The sequence below is a fragment of the Python bivittatus genome, unplaced genomic scaffold, assembly GCF_059951505.1.
Source record: "Python bivittatus isolate LINGU-HERP-01145 unplaced genomic scaffold, Pbiv_v1 ctg000080_np1212, whole genome shotgun sequence".
NCBI classification, from domain to species: Eukaryota; Metazoa; Chordata; class Lepidosauria; order Squamata; family Pythonidae; genus Python; species Python bivittatus.
In genome coordinates this window covers 3415424-3434356 of record NW_028277035.1, presented here as the reverse complement: position 1 = coordinate 3434356, position 18933 = coordinate 3415424, and the positions used below count along the sequence as shown (strand labels likewise).

Genomic DNA, 18933 nt, shown 5'->3' with positions numbered 1-18933 from the left:
GAAACATCTGAGGTTAAAAAAAAATCACAGAGCTACAGTTCTGGAAGATCAGAGTCAGGTTATGTGAGGCTTTGAAATACTTCAGTTGGCAGCTCCCATAATTCCTGACTATTGGCTGTGCTAATTGGGGCTGATAGAGGTGACAATCCCCAAAATGACAGGTTGCTTTAGAGGCAGATCTTTAGTGTAGTTTCAAATTGGCCCTGTGGCCTATCCCTTTATGTTGAACACTTATTCTCTAGTTTGCTTCTCAACAAGCATGGGCCCATCCAACCTTTTTACAAGCTGTTTCTTGGTTCTTAACGCTTACACTGGGGGGAGTCCTGGTCCCAAAGTTGGGGCATCATTTCACTGCTGGTGAACTTCTAACTGCACCACAGTTGACTTTTGCACTTCTTGGCCACTGGAATGCCGCCTCTTTTTCATAGATGTTTGTTGGTTTGTTAGATTTTTATTTATTTTTTATTTCCATTAGATTTAAAGGCCACCCAACTCCAGAACAACTCTGGTTTGCTAACTAGGCTTCTTTGGGGCCTAGTCAGCAACTTGGAACACAAACCATTTCCTTAACTCTCTTGGATTAAGGAAACCATTCTGTCTGCTTGCTCCGTGACTAATTCTTTATCTGTCACTAGATTACCTGATTTCAGAGAGTTGTTCTAATTAGGGGAAAGTGCACTGGGAGGTTTCGACTGGAAGAAAAGAACTCTGAAGAAGTGGAAGCAATTTATGTGTTGGCATGTATTATTATTTAAAAGTAGGTTTCTTTTCAGATTGCATACATCTTATTTAAAAGTAGGAGTTGCATTTTCTGCTCAACCAGTGTGCAACAGAAACATCAGGCTTGAGAAGCAAAATTTCATTTGAAAGAGAAAATGCAGTCATGTTAAAATTGTAAGACAGCAGTTTACCAGAATGACAAATCAACAGCCTATGAATACCTTTAACTGGAAAGATGTCTTCTGTTGGACAGAGAAGAACAAAAAAGGCTGACGAGCAGATCTCCCTTGGCCAGGATTTTCAAAAATGGGCTGTGATATTGTTCCTTTTTTCTTGGGATGTGAGCCATACAATTACTTTACTTTGCAAGTACAGCGCAAAGTTGAAGGTTTTTTTATTGGAGGGTTACACTAGCAAAGTGAGAGGGGAGCGAATTATTTTTCTTCTGTAGAGGCTCAGCAAAACCAGATTTTTTTTCCCCCCAAACAGAGCAATGGCCTGGGATTGGAGACATAAATACTTCCTGGTGATCAAAGAGATAAATGTGAAGTAATTTGCCAAAAACAAATAACTTTTCCCAGCAGTAGGCCACACTGGATTGGAATTCTGGGAAGTGTAGTCTCAATATACCTGGAGGGCACTAGGATGGGGAAGCTGAGCTAAGGCTGCTCTGTAAGAAGCTCACTTAACACAGCTGCTCTATGGAATCACAGCTGAGTTCCTTCCTTTGGGGTGAGCTCTCTCTCCAATAGGACAATCCTCTTAGTATGCAGGGATAGCATCAGCTTCCAACATCCTGGACAGCTGTTAGCTTCCCTCCCCTGTCTGAGTCTCCTTTTTCAGGTGTTGCAATGACAGCGATGATGGCTCGGAGCCATCATTTACATTTTCCTTCAGTATATCCAAGTACCTAGCATATTTTGAGAAAATTAAAGGAAGCTCCCCCACCCCACCCCCACCCCAGCAACAAAGGCAGAGCTTTTGCAGAAAATGTAAATGTTTTCAAGCCTCTGCCATGAACATAAGAATATTTATGCCGCCCCCCCCCCCAAAAAAACCACCACTTTGGGAGTTAGTATTTGGATGGGATGCCAATTGGAAACCTCAGGACTGTAGGCTTTGGAAGTGGAAAAACCATCTCAGAAGAAAATAGAGCAACCTTCTTCCATTCTGCGGTCAAGAAAACTACATGGATATGTTCACATAATCAGGAATTGAGCTCGACTTGAAGGAGACTATACTTTTATTTACCAACAAGAATGACAGCTAGACAGAGGTCACCCTCAGACCTGGAGGTACTGAACACCTCCTGCTTCTCTGATCTCTCGCCTGCTTTCCCAGATCTTCACCTTGTCAATGGTCCTTTCCTTCAGAATGGCAAGCTGCCACTGCTCTGTCTCACCACCAGAGGGCGCTGGTGCTTGGCGTGTGGGCCCACTGGCACAGCTTATTGATAGAGAGGGAGAGAGAAGAGGGGGGCATCTCAGTGTGTGATTACTTTAGCAGGGCGAATCAGCAATTCCTGCTATATACTGCTAGGCGGATAACACACTAAGCAGTCCTATGCTAAGTGTCTATTATGTAAGACACAGCAGAATCTCTTTGCCCAGTGGTGCTGGGATCCCAGGAGCTGTCTTGCCTGTCCCTGCGTGTTGCTTTGAAAACCCTTTAATTGAATCAGGCAGTGATTATATGTGAAGGCACGGAGAAATAAGATGCAAAAATATGTGGGAGACCCTGGCTGTCGAGAAACATGTTTCCCTCGGCCATTTGGGGAAGGGGGGTTGCCTTGATGGTACTCTTCAGAGAAAAAGGCGGTTTGGCAAGGCTGCTGCTCAAATTTGTCTCACACAGCCTTGCACCTTCTCAGCAGCAGCGGTGGGGGCAGTGCCAATTCCTGACTCATGGTCCCGCATCCCAGCCCTGGGCACGTCATGAGGGATTAGATGGAGGTGTGTCATGTTTAGGATAGGAAGGTCACCATAGCGACTGCATTTTCTCAGGTGCAACGTGCAGGGCAGGGGTGGAGTGAAAATGCTGGCCTTCAATGAAAGGGAGGGGGAAAAGGAAAGAAAACAGATATGGTCTAAGCACAGCCAGTGCACGGTGTGGAGGGAAGGACCACTCTTTGTTTTCTCAAAACAAACTTTGAAAGTCTGCAAGAACAGTTGCTTTCACACACTGTTGTGAAAAGTCTATTATTAGACTTTGCCAGCACAGCCAAAGGAATGATGGGAGCTGAAATCCAATCTGGGGGGGTGGACACCAGGAGGGTGGAGGGTGATGTCGTTTGACTATTTTGAAAATCTCTTTGCTCCCCAATAGCAAGAATGATCTCAGTGCTGGGCCCAGGGTAGCCAACCTGTGGCCTGCCTGAGGTTACTAAACTGCATCTCCCCACATCCTTCCCCAGTGGCTGTGCTGCAAGGGCTCCTGGGAGTTGGTCGTCAACATCTGGGCAGCTACGGGTTCCACACTGCTAGAGTAGATGGTCAGCTTAACACGTGGTGTCCCTATCGGTTTTAACCACTGGTAATGCCGTGTATTATTGCTACTAGGGCCTTTGCTTTGGAGCAGATCAGACATTATGTAGAGATGGAGGAAGAAGAAAGCTTGTGATCTCATTCACTGCCTTTGGGGCAGGAAGGAAAAAGCACCCTACGCAGCTCACCCATAAAAGGATCTGAGATTGCCTGGAGTTCTCGGAATTAAAAAAACTTGTGCTGGAGAGGCAAATTCTCTCTTGCTCCCTTTTCCCGTTTCTGGGTATAAACAAAACATCATACTTCAGATCATTTTTCCATTGATGAAACACCTTCGCAATCTGCCTGAGTCCAATGTAACTGGATGATGCTGTTTTAGGCTCTGGAGATACAGTGCCCAAAATTTTCCATCCTTCTGGGGACATTTTTATTCTCCCTCATAGTGACTGTATTACTCATGGTGCACAGCCTGAGCCTTGAGGGCCATATGTCTCCCCTCTAAAGTCTCGCTGTGGTCCCCAAACCCCTCAAAGTTACTGTTGCAATTTTTAAGGTGGCAGAAAGGGCATTATTAAATACACAGTAATTTTATTAACTGCATTTAACTAATGTAATAAAATATAATTTAAGTCAAATGTAGCTGTTGTATGAGCCCTGCCCATTTCTTTATCTTGCCCTCTCCCCTTGGAATATAAACCCTGATACTCCAATAAACTCCGAGTACGACTCTCCCCAGGGGCATTTTTAACATACATAGTTGGTGGGAATTTCCACTACCCTTTCATGCATTACCATCATTTGAACTCTGAATTCCTGCCCAATGAAATGTTTGTTTCATTTTGCTTGGCTTCTTTAAGTTGTAATTGTTCATTGTGGAAATAAATATTCAATTTAATGGGTATGTTAAAAACGCCTCTGCGTGAAATAAACATGCCAGGTTGAGTTTATCCCCACTCTGTGGCCTTCTAGTTTAAAAAAACAAACAAACACATTCCTGAAATTGCCAAACGTTTTACCCCTTCCTCCAACCACTCCCCACTCTGACCTGTCCTTTCTCTTTTCTACTCAAACAGGAGACTACTGGCTCACTTCCACTGCATTTCTTGTGACCGACCCTTAGAGATGGTGGTGCCTGGCCCGTAAGTCTTTGCTTGGCGCTTTCACGTTACTGATGTGCTTAGATACAGATAGAGCTCCCCATCTACTGGGCTGCAGGTTCAGCCTGCAGCTCTTCAGCAAGTCACTGCCTCTGTCCATCTGCCTGCTGAGAAGCTAGCCTTTCCTTCATTAATAAAACACTGGTAAGGTGTTAGGCCAGGAGCAGCTGCTGTCTCCTCTTTCCCTTGTTCTGCATCCTCCTTTATTTGTCTTGTCTGTGTATTATCTTGACAGGCGAATTACGACACTCCCAGCTGTTCCAGGTTTACCTGCTCACCAATCCCTCCGGCCATATACGGTTTACGAAATGGAACAAATCAGGCAGCTGAACCGCAAGTAAAATGCAGTGCTGCTACATTTTGTTCTCTTGCAGTTTCTTTCATCTAACTTTTCTGTATTCAGGGACTGAGAGAGACAGAGATTTGGAATAGGAATCCATAGGGAGGAATGAATACACTAGGTGCAAAGTATGTCTAGTTTGAATTATATTCTTGGGGTGGGGTCTTCATTATGTAGTGAAAATTAAAATGGTTTCTGCCATTGCTGTAAAACTCTCAGTGGCGGTGGAGAAAATAGGAGGTGAGCATCTTGTTCCAAAATGCCTCTTCATTTCTTATATCTGTAGAATTGCTTCCAAAAACTTGTGGCTGGATCATATAGTATGCTAAAGTACATCTTAGTATATTGTATGAATCCATAGAAGAATATTCTTTTAATTTAGAGTCTCTTCATAGTTGTGTGGACCTAATTCACTCCTGCTGATTGCAAAGTTCTATATGAATGAAAGGCAGGGAACTCCTAGCTGTTTGGCTGCTTGGAAATGGCCTCTAGGACTCTTCCAGTGGCCTTCCTTCATCCCCCTTCTCCATGCAGCGTTTATTTATTTGTTCATTTTCATTTTGTTTTGATCAGTAGCCATGGAGTTTTTAAAAAGTCCAGGGAAATCTGTATGTGTAAGGGTGTTCCAGTGCCTTCTAACTCTCTTGATTCCCCTTCCCTGAGAATTAGGATTGAATAAATCTTCCCATTTGTTCTAATTTAATTGCTGTGACTTGTGTGTATGTGGGAGACAGTATGAGGGGCCGCATGGTATGTATGAGACTAGAAAGCGTATGTACGAATGGGGAGGTATGTGGTCCCCCAAAAATTGCCTATGGTAAATGCATTCCTCAGAGTGAAAAAGGTTCTGCACCACCGAGTAGATTCTTTCAGTACTGCCTGTTATGCGAATGCAAAAGATGTTGGGTTCAATAGCCCTGCTTAACAGCATGTTTTTTTCCTCATCCCCCTTCTTTGGCTGCTCCTACCTCCTTGCTCTGGCTTTGGGCTGCATCCATTTCTTCCCCTTCCGCCTCTTCCCTATTCCATATCATAGCAATTTTAAGTTAGGACCGGGTGTTCGTTTTGATGCCCTGGAGAAGAGCGCTAGTCTGAACAAGTTACGGCGCATCCATTCCAAGATGCTCATGGACATACAGAAGGTGCAAAGTCATTATGGCGGAGCCGCCAGAGTCAACGCTCAGATGATCAGGGATGTCCTGCAGTCCCAGTGTCCTGGCCCAAGCCCATTTGGCAAACGGTAGGGATAAAGCAACCTATTCATCTTGCTAAAGAGAAATATAGAAAGCAAAGCAGGGCTCTGATCCATCTGTCACCCTGGTGCCCCACTCAAGAAAACCTAAGGTCAGAGAGGCTCTGCTCTGCCTTTCCTTAGCACTTTTATGGTGAACCACAGGCTGAGCATTACTATTCATTTCTGCCTACTTATAGCCAGTCATGCCTCACTCCCACCCTAAGCTTACCAGCAAAGCAGAGAGGGCATGAAATAGCGGAAGCAGCAAATTGGAAAGAGAATAATATTTTTTAAAAATGTAAAGGGAGGATGGTGATGTCTCTTCAGTGAGCCCTGAACACTCCAGAGGACACAGCATTTGACCTATCAAGCTGGGTGCTGACACTAGGTCTGAAGCAAATCAAATTATACAGCTTTCTCAAGAAGCCAAGAGCCAGACACAGCAGAAGACCACCTTCAGCTAGAGCTAACCAATGCTTTCAATCAGATTCATAAGAGGTACTTTGGAATACATGGAAGTCTGTGGCTCATTAAAGGAGCCGTGTCCTTTTCCAGTAATCATCCAGACCTGGAAAAAGACATAGGTGCTTAAATGAATTGCAGGCAGGTGCTATATTCATGCTCCCATGCTATCCAGAACATCCCTTCTGAATCAGTTGATAAGTATTGTACAGCACTCTGTCTGCCTGAATATATCTATTCATTCCAATGCTGGCTAAAGGGTATATGATACCCCAGGCCACATTGACTGATGGTGCCACCTCCTGCCAATGCGAATATTTGCATTTTTAGAATGATTTGGAAGGAGGAGCAGCGTGGGTGCCCCCTAAACTTTTGCACTCTAGGCCAGTGCCTCCTCGGCCTTAGCTTAAAGCCGACCTTGATTAACTGTATCCAAGAAATCTATCTATTTCTTGGATACTGACTTCTATTCGGACCCTGGAATCAGGGTCTTCTTTAAATTTGTATTCAGGTAACTGTTTAAAATTGTTTGAGTGAGGAAAGATTTGCACGAGAAAGCTGTAAGCCAGTTACAAAACAGAATTTGGTGGGAGGGGATTTATTTGTTGGGAAGATTCTCTATTCCCTTTTACAAATAGTGGGAAATTGCTATCCAGAGAAGGAACTTCCATTAACAAATTTATCTGAACTTGTATGTACATCATTCCTGTGTATAAATGGAAGGAATCCACACATTCCTTGGGTATGCTTAGTATCATGACACCTTGAAATTAGCAGGTAAGAAAGATTTACATAAATTCCTTCCATGCAGGAATTTTGCTGTGCCCTCAAGCAATCTTTTCATGTGCTTCTTTTAAAATATTTGCAGGTTTGTGACCAGACAATGAAAATTTGTAGTGGTTGGACTTGCTGCTTGTGGAACTTGCAGTTCCCAAGCAAGTTCAGAACTTCACAGATTTGCTAAACAAGTCAGACTTGATTGTTGTCACTTTACAATATGTTCAGTGATGTCTATAAAGTGGCTCCTATATATGCAAAACCAAATCCAAAAATAATGCCCGGACTAGCTTAGGCTTAAGTCTGGATCAGACGTGACTTCTTGTCTATAAACGAGATACAAGAATTTTGTAATCAAATCTCTTGCCATCCAAGCTTGCAATTTAACTTGCATTTCTGCTTTCCCTTATTGTTAGTTTAAGGAGGCTACTGCTTGCTGCATGTCTCGTTTCCCTACTTGAAATTCTGCTTTCTGTCTAGGAAGCTGCTTTCCAGAAGTTGCCTTGTGCAAATAACTTTCTGCTTGTTCCACACGTTTTATATGCCTCGCCGCTGTCCTGTCTTCCAAGGCAGAGGCGAGGGACATGATGCTGCAGGCAGGCTGCTGTTATGTACTATACCTGTCATTTCAGTGAACCTGTTCCCAGGGTCTCTGGGAGAGGCTTAATGTTTCCTGGTGTCTTTCAGAAAAGGGCTGGGCCAAAAGGGAGTCCTGCATAATCCGATTAGCAAGCAGGAAATGCACGGATAGGGCCAGAAGAGAAAGAGCGGGGTGGTAGAGACTGGGACTGTGCCTCTGATGAGAGCGCCAAGCTCTGAAACAGCTGACTTGTGACTTGGAGAAAGCAAATGGTGTCACCCACCCCTGCTTCCGGCAACCTTTTCAGGCAATGGGCTCCATTGCAAAAGCTTACAGACATTATAATTAAAAATGGCTGGTATCTCATGTTCTTATGCGAGGACAACAATACCATGTTATATGAACTGTCTCGCAAGAATGAAGCTGTTTTAAAATATTACTTGGGTTTTATTATCCATTTTTACATTTTGGAAGATCTAGCAGTACTGCAGACACTATGGCACCTCTGACGCCATAGCGGGAGAATATGAGAAAGATGACCTATGGAGTCATTAGGCATAGTTCTTCTCTTGCTGTGAAGAATGAAGGTCTAAAAGTCTGATTCTCTAATCCCCACCTTCTTAATAGACTCTGACTTGGGAGCCTCCAATGAGGATCTATTTGTTTCCCCCACACTTTCCTTTTCACTTCTGTAGAGGACAAACTTGGATTATCCTTTGTTGACAAGCATAGCAAAGCCTGGTCAAAACCAAAACTAACCTAAACTCTGTGACTTATTTCCTTTTTTTGCTGACCCATGTATTAGGGCCACAAAAGACAGTTTGTCGTTTCACTACCACCAACTCTGTTAGGGTTGTTTCTGGTGGTCATACAGGATCAATTTGAGACTTCCACATGTCCCAGGCCTGGGACGGTGCCTCTTATCACATTACTCATGTGACCAAATGGGTCCAAACCCTTACACTACAGCTGCGTGTGCTGAGAGAGCTGATCATATAATCCTCAAGACCTTTCTTGCAATGAAGGCTTGCAGTACTCAAGGACAGAGTGAACAAGATTTATGCTTCAAATTTGAGATACTGAAGAAGCAAAGTAGTAGGCTAACTTTTCAGGCTAGAAGGCAGATTTGGCATTTCCAAAGCCTTTTACGAACATGCTTAGAAAATGGCTGCCATGAGAGGTGCATTTGTAAAAGACTGCTTGAGCAAAGCTATTCCCCAAAACCCCATTTACCAGAACAAAAACTGGTGAGGTGCTTTCTGCCATTTCCTTACAGATACACACTTCCCCCCCCCCCTTCCTTGACTTTGCTACCTCATCTTACCGTTATCTTCTCTGGGCAGGTGGGCATACTTTCAACACAAAAGTGGAATGTAATCACTCACCATTATTATTTCCTAAGAATGCTCTTGTGGAGTCCAGAGTTTGAACCCTGTGACATCATTGTAAATGGTGCTCAAACTAACTCTTAGCAATATGTCAGCTTTCCTTCCTTCCTTCCTTCCTTCCTTCCTTCCTTCCTTCCTTCCTTCCTTCCTTCCTTCCTTCCTTCCTTCCTTCCTTCCTTCCTTCCTTCCTTCCTTCCTTCCTTCCTTCCTTCCTTCCTCCCTCCCTCCCTCCCTCCCTCCCTCCCTTTTCCAGTTGAAGGAGGATAGTTCTAATATCTTGTCGCAACCTGGAAGGTCAAGTTGCAGACCACTCCTGCCTTTCTTCCACCTGAATGCCAGAGCTATTTAACCTGCCCAGTGGGGTCCTTCCCTTGGTTATCAACGTTTTATCAACAGTAGGACAGGGTAATTGCTATCTCACTGTCCATTAATACCAATTAGGGAAGGCGCTTTGGATTATGTTTGTACAATAGTCTAGCCTAGCAATTCCAATCAGCCGGTGAGCCACAGGAACACTCTTGTGACATCACCTGAAGCCAGGGCTATTTTTAAAAGCATTTTCTCCCTTTGGGGAGGCGTAGGGGATATGAAAAGTAGGAATGAGAGTAGAAGGCCTCTGAGAGATGCTGCTCTTTTTTTCTATATCTAACCTGCCTGTTCTGCCCTACTTCTATTCCTCCACAAAAGGTGTGAATTAAACCTGATAATATTTGAATTTCAGCTATACAATGTTGACTTGTTTAGGGGAACTTGGGAGGTTTGAAATAATCTAACCCTTATTGTGAGAAGGGGGGAGCCTGAAAAATTGCTTTGCTGAAAATCAATCATTTTGTTGCTGAACTTCACTATACTAAGATGTAGTGGATGGGCACATGGCAGGGTGTAAGTTTTTTGCCTCTCTGATACACACTAGTTCACCAGATTAATCCAGTTGCTTGGTTTACACAACACAATGAATCATACATTAAACATCCTGAGATTTGCAGTGGCCCCTGAGCCAAGACAATGCTTTAGCCTAGGCCACCACAGAAAAGTCATGCTAGATCTTGAATTTGGTTGAGTACTAATCCTTAATTGCAATGCTTCCCCTGGTCCCACCTCTGCTGCTAATGTCCTGAAATGAATCCAATCCTTCAGAAATAAAGTGGTGGTTCTGTCTGGGTTACTGGGATCATAGGGCTGACAGACTTTGCCTTGTGTGGATTATGGGCCCTTGCCTCTTCACAGGGACAGACTTCCAGAGGTGTCTGATGTGAGCTATGTAAATATACCTCGGCATTGTGGAGGCAGCCATACCCTCACCTATCCATACAGGCGCTATGCGAGACTGCAACAGTTCAACCAGTGTATACCTCCTCTCCACGCAGATGAAAACACCATGGTGGCAATGATGAAGGTAATGCGGAGCCAGGGTGGTGGGGAGGAGGAGAGGGCGGATGAACATTGGCATGGACCTAAAGCTGGACAACTGACTTTGGAGCCTAAAATGCCTGCGCTGTCTATAAGTGCTTTGCATGATCTGCCCTCCAAAAGGGTGAGGGGAAGGAACTCTACCTAAAGAGACGATGAGAGTACCACAGGTCTGACATTTTGTCATTTAGTGCCTGAGGGGTTTGCCTTCCTGAGGTCCAACTTGTTTGCAGTTATTTGCTAGCCATTCAGTTCTGATGCACCTGGGAAGAGTCTGATATTGGTCTAGGGAACTGGTGGCCTTCCAGTTGCTGCTGAATTACAATTCCTAGCAACCTTAGTCAGACTGGCCAATGATGACAGATACTGAGAGTGGCAATTAAGCACCATAGAGAAGGCAGTAGGTTTCCTAGTCCTTGCCTAATGTAAGAAAAGCCCAGCTGGGTTAGACCAGAGGTGTTCCTTGTCCATCACTTAGTTACTACAGTGCCTCAGGGTGGAAGCCATATAAATCTTAATCATCTCAAGCATGGAATTTGCCTCTTTTATAGCTATTGTAACCTGGTTCCACCATCACCTCCCTCAAGACCTTGTTCCTATTTAGTTGTAGCCAACTACAGCAGTATATATAGGATATTTTGAACTGTGCTGCATTCTCTATAGGATACTTTGTCATTTTCATGCCCACTGGTACCCTTTCTGTTTTTACCAATGGTTGGATTGAGACCCAGCCATATCTACACTAGGCCCATTAAAATCAATGTGGTTAGTTCATTGATTTTAATGCCCCTGCTTTAAATATGACAAAGTCTGCATCTTACTAAAGGATCCTAAATTGGACAGTTTTATACTGTAATGGGAGAAGACACTCTCTGCAGATTGAAGAGATACAAAATCTGCTGCAGTTGATCTGAACTTAAATCTCTGTCTCTTGTTCAATCCTTTCCTCATCACCAGAGACATTTTCTTTTTCTTAGGAATTGGTGCCCCATCTATTCATTAGCAGATACTTTGCTAAGAACTTTAGCTAGCTACATTTGGCAAGATTGAAATGGGCCTATTTTAGGATCTTATTTCAAGGTTCTTCAGCTTTTCTTTTGTGTGTATGTTGGTGGGAGAATAGGAATGGGTAGAAAGGGGTAGCATTCTTTTTAGAAAAACAGAATGTGAATGACTCCAGCCTGCAATTCTGAAAGTAGGAGACAAACATGAAGAGGAAATAACCAAGACTTAATATTTGGGCAGCAATGACAAATGCAATCCAGTGCCAGCCAACTGTTGGATCAGACACACTTGTCAATCTTTCACACCAGTCTCTAGCCTTATTTAAGCACCTGGAGAAAAAGAAGTATAATGCCTTTCTGAATAACAGTGATAGCAACATCACCATTTATAGAATCTCCACTTTCACGCTCTTAACTTCAAGGTTGGTGGCTTGGTATTATCTTTGAGATAATGGATATACTTTACCTACTACCTGTCTGTGAGATTTCTATAATACAGTGGGGCAAAAAAGTATTTAGTCAGCCACAAATTGTGCAAGTTCTCCCACTTAAAAAGATGAGAGAGGCCTGTAATTTTCATCATAGGTATACCTCAACTATGAGAGACAAAATGGGGGAAAAAATCCAGAAAATCACATTGTCTGATTTTTAAAGAATTTATTTGCAAGTCATGGTGGAAAATAAGTATTTGGTCAATATCAAAAGTTCATCTCAATACTTTGTTATATATCCTTTGTTGGCAATGACAGAGGTCAAACGTTTTCTGTAAGTCTTCACAAGGTTTTCACACACTGTTGCTGGTATTTTGGCCCATTCCTCCATGCAGATCTCCTCTAGAGCAGTGATGTTTTGGGGCTGTCGCTGGGCAACACAGACTTTCAACTCCCTCCAAAGGTTTTCCATGGGGTTGAGATCTGGAGACTGGCTAGGCCACTCCAGGACCTTGAAATGTTTCTTACGAAGCCACTCCTTCGTTGCCTGGGCGGTGTGTTTGGGATCATTCTCATGCTGAAAGACCCAGCCACGTTTCATCTTCAATGCCCTTGCTGATGGAAGGAGGTGTTCACTCAAAATCTCACGATACATGGCCCCATTCATTCTTTCCTTCCTTTAAACGGATCAGTCATCCTGGTCCCTTTGCAGAAAAACAGCCCCAAAGCATGATGTTTCCACCCCCATGCTTCACAGTAGGTATGGTGTTCTTTGGATGCAACTCAGCATTCTCTCTCCTCCAAACACAACGAGTTGAGTTTAGACCAAAACATTCTACTTTGGTTTCATCTGACCATATGACATTCTCCCAATCCTCTTCTGGATCATCCAAATGCTCTCTAGCAAACTTCAGACAGGCCTGGACATGTACTGGCTTAAGCAGGGGGGCACATCTGGCACTGCAGGATTTGAGTCCCTGGCAGCATAGTGTGTTACTGATGGTAGCCTTTGTTACTTTGGTCCCAGCTCTCTGCAGATCATTCACTAGGTCCCCCTGTGTGGTTCTGGGATTTTTGCTCACCGTTCTTGTGATCATTTTGACCCCACGGGGTGAGATCTTGCATGGAGCCCCAGATCAAGGGAGATTATCAGTGGTCTTGTATGTCTTCCATTTTCTAATTATTGCTCCCACAGTTGATTTCTTCACACCAAGCTGCTTGCCTATTGCAGATTCAGTCTTCCCAGCCTGGTGCAGGTCTACAATTTTGTTTCTGGTGTCCTTCAACAGCTCTTTGGTTTTGGCCATAGTGGAGTTTGGAGTGTGACTGTTTGAGGTTGTGGACAGGTGTCTTTTATACTGATAACAAGGTCAAACAGGTGCCATTACTACAGGTAATGAGTGGAGGACAGAGGAGCCTCTTAAAGAAGTAGTTACAGGTCTGTGAGAGCCAGACATCTTGCTTGCTTGTAGGTGACCAAATACTTATTTTCCACCATGATTTGCAAATAAATTCTTTAAAAATCAGACAATGTGATTTTCTGGATTTTTTCCCCCATTTTGTCTCTCATAGTTGAGGTATACCTATGATGAAAATTACAGGCCTCTCTCATCTTTTTAAGTGGGAGAACTTGCACGATTGGTGGCTGACTAAATACTTTTTTGTCCCACTGTATAAAAGCAGCTGAAGAACAAATATCTCTTTAGCCACATGTTCCTCTGTAATTTCTTTTTATTCTCCTCTGTTAGCAGAGATGTGATAAAACAACTGGGCCATCTTTGCTTTAGTCAACCTATGCTAATGCAAGTCCATCATTCTGACTCTAATAATGATAGGTGAAACTGAAAACCTTCCCATCTGGTGCGCGTGCACACACACGCACACACGCACACACACAGGGTGACTACAAATCCCCATGACTGTGTTGGTTAGAGATGGAGGGTAATGTAATTTAACAATTCTGGGGGACGTTGCAAATTAGAAAAAGCCAAGTTGAAGGTACTGGGTGGTTTTCCTGATTACAGCCCCTCATGATATTCTTTTTGTGGCACTGTGCAGCACCCAATAACTTTCCCAATTACCTTACATGCCAGGTAGCATTCCCCTGTGGGGTATTAGCTTTTTGCTCCAAGTGAAAGTGGGGAAAGTTAAATCAACTGCTGTGAGGGGAACACCCTGTTGGGTGAGAAAGGATGAAAGGGAAGAAATCAAGGTACCGTGGGACTTTAGGGTTGGGGAGATGGAAATCTCAGTGGCAAGCAATGGGACAGAGCGGTTGTTCCTGCCATTGGGAAGCCACTTCACCCTGCTGCTCCAGAGATAATACTGTGAAATAGTCACTACAGTATCTCTTTGGAGAGAGTTCTGGAGTTCATCGGCTTGGCTCTGGGAGATGGGCGGGAGCCCCCAGTATTTGTGGGGACATGCCAGGATTGTGACAGACCAGCACATCCTCTGCATGTGGAATGAGCCAGTCACTCAATAAGACACTCAGGCTAATAAGAGGGCAGGGGATCAGCAGGCTGAATTACAGTATACTCAGAAACAAAATTGGCCCATAATAAATTGAAATCTTGAGCAGGTTTCAATTAATTTCTTAGTCACATTTCTTTGATTTCCATTTTTGTTCCTGTCCTGCTCCCACACAAGTATGGTCCCCAATAGTAGCATGCATCTTTTTACTGCAGGGCGGAAATTCCCACTTGTTTCAGTCTTTACAGTTCTATAGAATTGGATTTCTGAATTGCAATCTAGAGATCTTCCATGCCTTTTCAAATTTTCCAGTACTGGAAATGAGGCATTGTACATCAGATTGGGGGTGGTGATGATTAGGGGCAAGACACATGTGGCTGCATCAGGGAATTTTTTTAAAGGAAAAACACCAATTTCTAAGTTCCAATGGTCTATCTGGTCACCAGAGTGGGTTTTTCAAACTTACTCTTCAGCATTGAGCCTGATGGAGTGAAACCCTTGTAAAAAGTTGTTAACCCTTATCAGGGTTCAGTTGAAATTTATCCTGTGTTTGCATTTATTTCTAGCATGAAGAGGTAGATATACTGGGTCTTGATGGTCATATCTACAAAGGACGGATGGACACACATCTCCCATCAATAACTGGAAAGGATTGTGAGTTTCGTGTTCTGTTTATGGATGCTCTGAGTAGATTTAGTTAATTATTTCTCTTTTTCCCCGGCACCTTTGAAGTATTTTAGCACTGTACCTTCCTGTCAAGTAATTGCATATAGCAGCATCCCCAACTTGGAGCTCTGTGGTTCCCAAACTTTCCAGCCAGCATGACCTTAAGTGGAAAATTATGGAAGTTGTAGTTCAACAAATTAGGAAGGCCCCAGATCTCTGTGTTTGTTCTGCTGGCAATTGACCCTGAGAAACATACAGCAGTTTCCTCTGTGGGCATGTTTGACTTCTTGGAGTTGCTATGGGACTTTACCATCATCTGTGGTGAAAACATTGATGCCTCCCTTCACACTTCTCTCACCAGCTGTCTCAAGAACAAGAAGCAAGCTCATTCGGTCTTCCTCACAAAGGCATCACCCCATGCTCAGTGACATTGCTAACCTCCCAGCTCGCCCCCACACTGCAAAAGTGTCCTTGCGCAGCTTGTCAGGTATGTTACAATCCTGGATCAAGCTTGGTTAGGAATGGAAATGATGATGCCTGAAGCCCAGCCAAAGAAGCTTGGAGTGTGTTTTCTTCAACTTTCTATAAAATAATTGCTGAGGAAAGCAGGGTAGCGATGATCCTCAAATGAAGCTTCTGAGTGATGGTCTATATTCAATGTTATCACTATAGGATGGGCATTGTGCAGATAATATTTGCTGAGAATTCCAAACAACTTGTTTCTTTCTTGAGATTCCTTGGGAAAAGCAGAGGGCTATTGAATTGGTTTATGTGGCCTTTCATAAAAAGTTTTGAACTATGAGGCAGTGGTAATAGCCAGGCAAAACTGTTTTCTTCGTGAAATCTCCAAATTTGGGGTGAACAAAACCCAAACACTTAATTCAGCCCCCACTTTAAAAAAATGTAACTTACGATGCTTGAAGTACTGAAGTCTGGGACCAGGACCAATCCATTCTTTGTTAGAGCCTCACTTAGCCTAGCAATACATTAGCCAAACTGCAACTTTCTCTTTTGCAGCTTTCACTGGTATGTTTATGTTCTTCCATTTCCCATGAGAGATTATGTTAGTTTCCCAGGAAACTGCCAGATCCTGCCTAAGCCTTGCGGCTCTGCCTTTCTGCAGACGCCCAGTAACAGGACCCCCTCTTTCTGTGATGATTAGTGTAGGCAATGGATCTCCAAGGCCTGAAAGCCTTCAGGAGATCAGCTCTTTAGTAAAGAGCTCTTTATGGACTGGACAGACACAAGCATACTTCCCCAACCTTGTCCTGACCTTCCAACTCTGTTGGACTGCAACAACTGCTATTGTCCCAAAGCTGCTGGGTTATTTCAATTGAAGATAATAGGAGCTGTAATCCAGTACTTGCAGAAGGTATCAGTTTGTTAAAAATGTTTTAAAAGCAGGAATGAAACCAGTAATTAAGACTGATGTGCAGATCCACACATGGTAAGCCTTTTATTGTTTCTTAAACAATAGTTCCTTGTGAGAAAACTGTTCTTGGCTGTGTGATTCTAGCTTTGTTTGCAATTTTCATGGCTACCGATCCATCTGTCCATTATAGAGAATTCCCTTTGGTAGCACTGAGGTGCTGAATGATTACATCTGAGATGTAAATGCAAACATAGTCAATAAGAACCACACTGCCCCAGCCTGATTGAAGAATACTTCCAGAATTTGCAGTGCTACTTTGCATAATTCCAAAACAGCACTTACTTACCAGTGGCTAACGTAGGAAATGTAGGGAACCTGTCAGTAAAGTGTGTTTACCCTGCACAGAAAAGGAAAGGAAAAGTCATTCCCTGCAAAAAGTTTCAAGGGTGGCCTCATCAGACTCCCTTTTTAGTTTGTATTTGAATGCAAGAAAGGCTTGGTGGTCATCCCAAGTAGAGTACAAATTAAAGCATGGATTGATTCACACATAAGCACTTTTGCAGGACAATGGATCTCTGATACACAGTCTTTGCCAATTCGACGTCCTCCAGATGTGTTAGACTACTATCCCAGTATGGCAGCAGTCATCCAACTCACCTGGAGGACTAGTTGAGGAAATGCTTTTGGAACATATGAAGCAAATATATGTTACCTTGAATAGAAAAAGGGAAAATAAACATGCTAGTGAGAAACTTGGGTTTCTATAGCTTGCACTCAAAAGTTAAAAATCCAGGTAGTCGTCACTTTAATGACTGTTCTTTAACAATGGTTTGAAGTTACAACGGTCCTGGGAAAAGTGCTTTACGACTTGTACTCGCACTTATGACCATCACAAACCATCACACCACCCCCCGCAGTGACGTGATCACAATTTGTGACCTTTTTTACAACAGTCATTAAGTGAATCACTGTGGTCATTAAGCAAATCACTGTGGTTGTTAAGTGAATCATGTGGCCGGCAAAAAAATCCATTGGGGAAGTTGGATTTGCTTAACAACCACGTGATTCACTTGACCATGTGATTCGCTTGACTGCAGTGAGTTGCTTAATGACCACCCTGCTTAATGACCAATTTTCTGGTCCCTATTGTGGTAATTAAGGGAGGACTACCTGTATGTTCATGCAGTATGCTAAACCAGAGTTTTGTTAACCATAGTTTATTGAAGCAACCACTACTTGGCCTAATTTACCAAATATACTAAACCCTAAAGTATGGCTTTCAAACCATAATAGATGGTCAATCACTGATCATCAGAGGAATTGGAAACAGACAAATTTCAAGTGCTGCTTGCAAACAGGGTGACATCATAGCAGGTCTAGGATCCCAGGAAGTTTTCTTTGCTGGAGACAGTTCAGGGCTTCTTCTCACCCTGTACTGTCTACTCTGACTGGCTAAAGCTTTCCAGGATTTGAGACAGGGGACTTTGCCAGGCTTAACTGGAGACGCCAGACTGAAGTTTTTTCTTTCATCAGTTATAAGGGGAGGGACTAGAAAATGTCAAATTAGGGTGTTTTTGTGCATGGAAAACAAGGGAAGGAGAGAGGTTTGTACAGGGAAAATGGGCTCTGCTGATTGGCTCAATCATTTCTTATACGCACAACAGTAAAATTGAATGTGGCTGTTTTGTGTGTCGCAGCTAAATCAGGAGACAAGTCTGTCGCTCAGTTAAGGAGTGTTGAAGAACGTGGAATGGAGGACAGAGAAGGTTTTGAGGTACGAATGGAGATTCCCTCGAGACAACGGTCTGATGAGCAGTCTGCCTAAACCAAGGGACCCAGCTTTGGTCTTGCTTAGAGCATGGTTCTCACTGATGAAGCCAGACAATAAAGAGTGAACTAAAGGAGAAGGCTGCAGACCTGCTGCTGCCACGAGGCCGTGGCCCTCTTGCTGTGGCCACTGTGTTTGCAGTCTCTGCTCTTTCCTGTAGTGATGTTCCTGGAGGAGTCTGCCAGTGGGTGGGGCAGGTAGGTGTAGGCAGGGGTGGGGCGGGGCTAACACTTTCTTCTGCAGAGAGCATTGTTCCACTGAGTCAATAGGTCACTCATTTTATCCACGGAAAGTTAATCTTCAATACAAAATCCTGTATATAAACTGGCTAAAGTCAGCTGATTTTAAGTGTCAACTTCTCCCCCTTTTCTATCTGTTGCTTTGCGTCCCACAGTCAGATGTATAAATGGCCGTGCAAAAGAAAGCCAGTTTTGTAGTCCAAGAAATTTCTGTCTGTTGCCATGTGAAGAGATAAAGAGATTGGATATCCCTCTATCTCTGTCTCTATCATCTCTATCTCAGAAGTAGGCCTTCTTATGGCCTTTCGCAGGTAACACAGTATCAGTATGATCTACCTATTTACGGATTTTGCATCTGTTGATGATTTTC

The 18933-nt window shown here is 43.4% G+C and overlaps 1 protein-coding gene across 1 annotated transcript in view; it reads left to right on the top strand.

Moving 5' to 3' along the window:
- Positions 1-18492, top strand: part of QRICH2 (glutamine rich 2) — a 63934-nt gene extending 45442 nt beyond the window's left edge. Inside the window, exons 17-23 of the mRNA XM_088134741.1 lie at positions 4277-4342; positions 4596-4697; positions 5737-5940; positions 10369-10537; positions 15025-15112; positions 15486-15611; positions 18194-18492. Of these exons, the coding sequence (XP_087990867.1) occupies positions 4277-4342; positions 4596-4697; positions 5737-5940; positions 10369-10537; positions 15025-15112; positions 15486-15611; positions 18194-18321 (883 nt within the window). The 3' untranslated portion in view covers positions 18322-18492. The remainder of the gene's footprint in view (positions 1-4276; positions 4343-4595; positions 4698-5736; positions 5941-10368; positions 10538-15024; positions 15113-15485; positions 15612-18193) is intronic.
- The last annotated feature ends 441 nt before the right edge of the window (positions 18493-18933 follow it).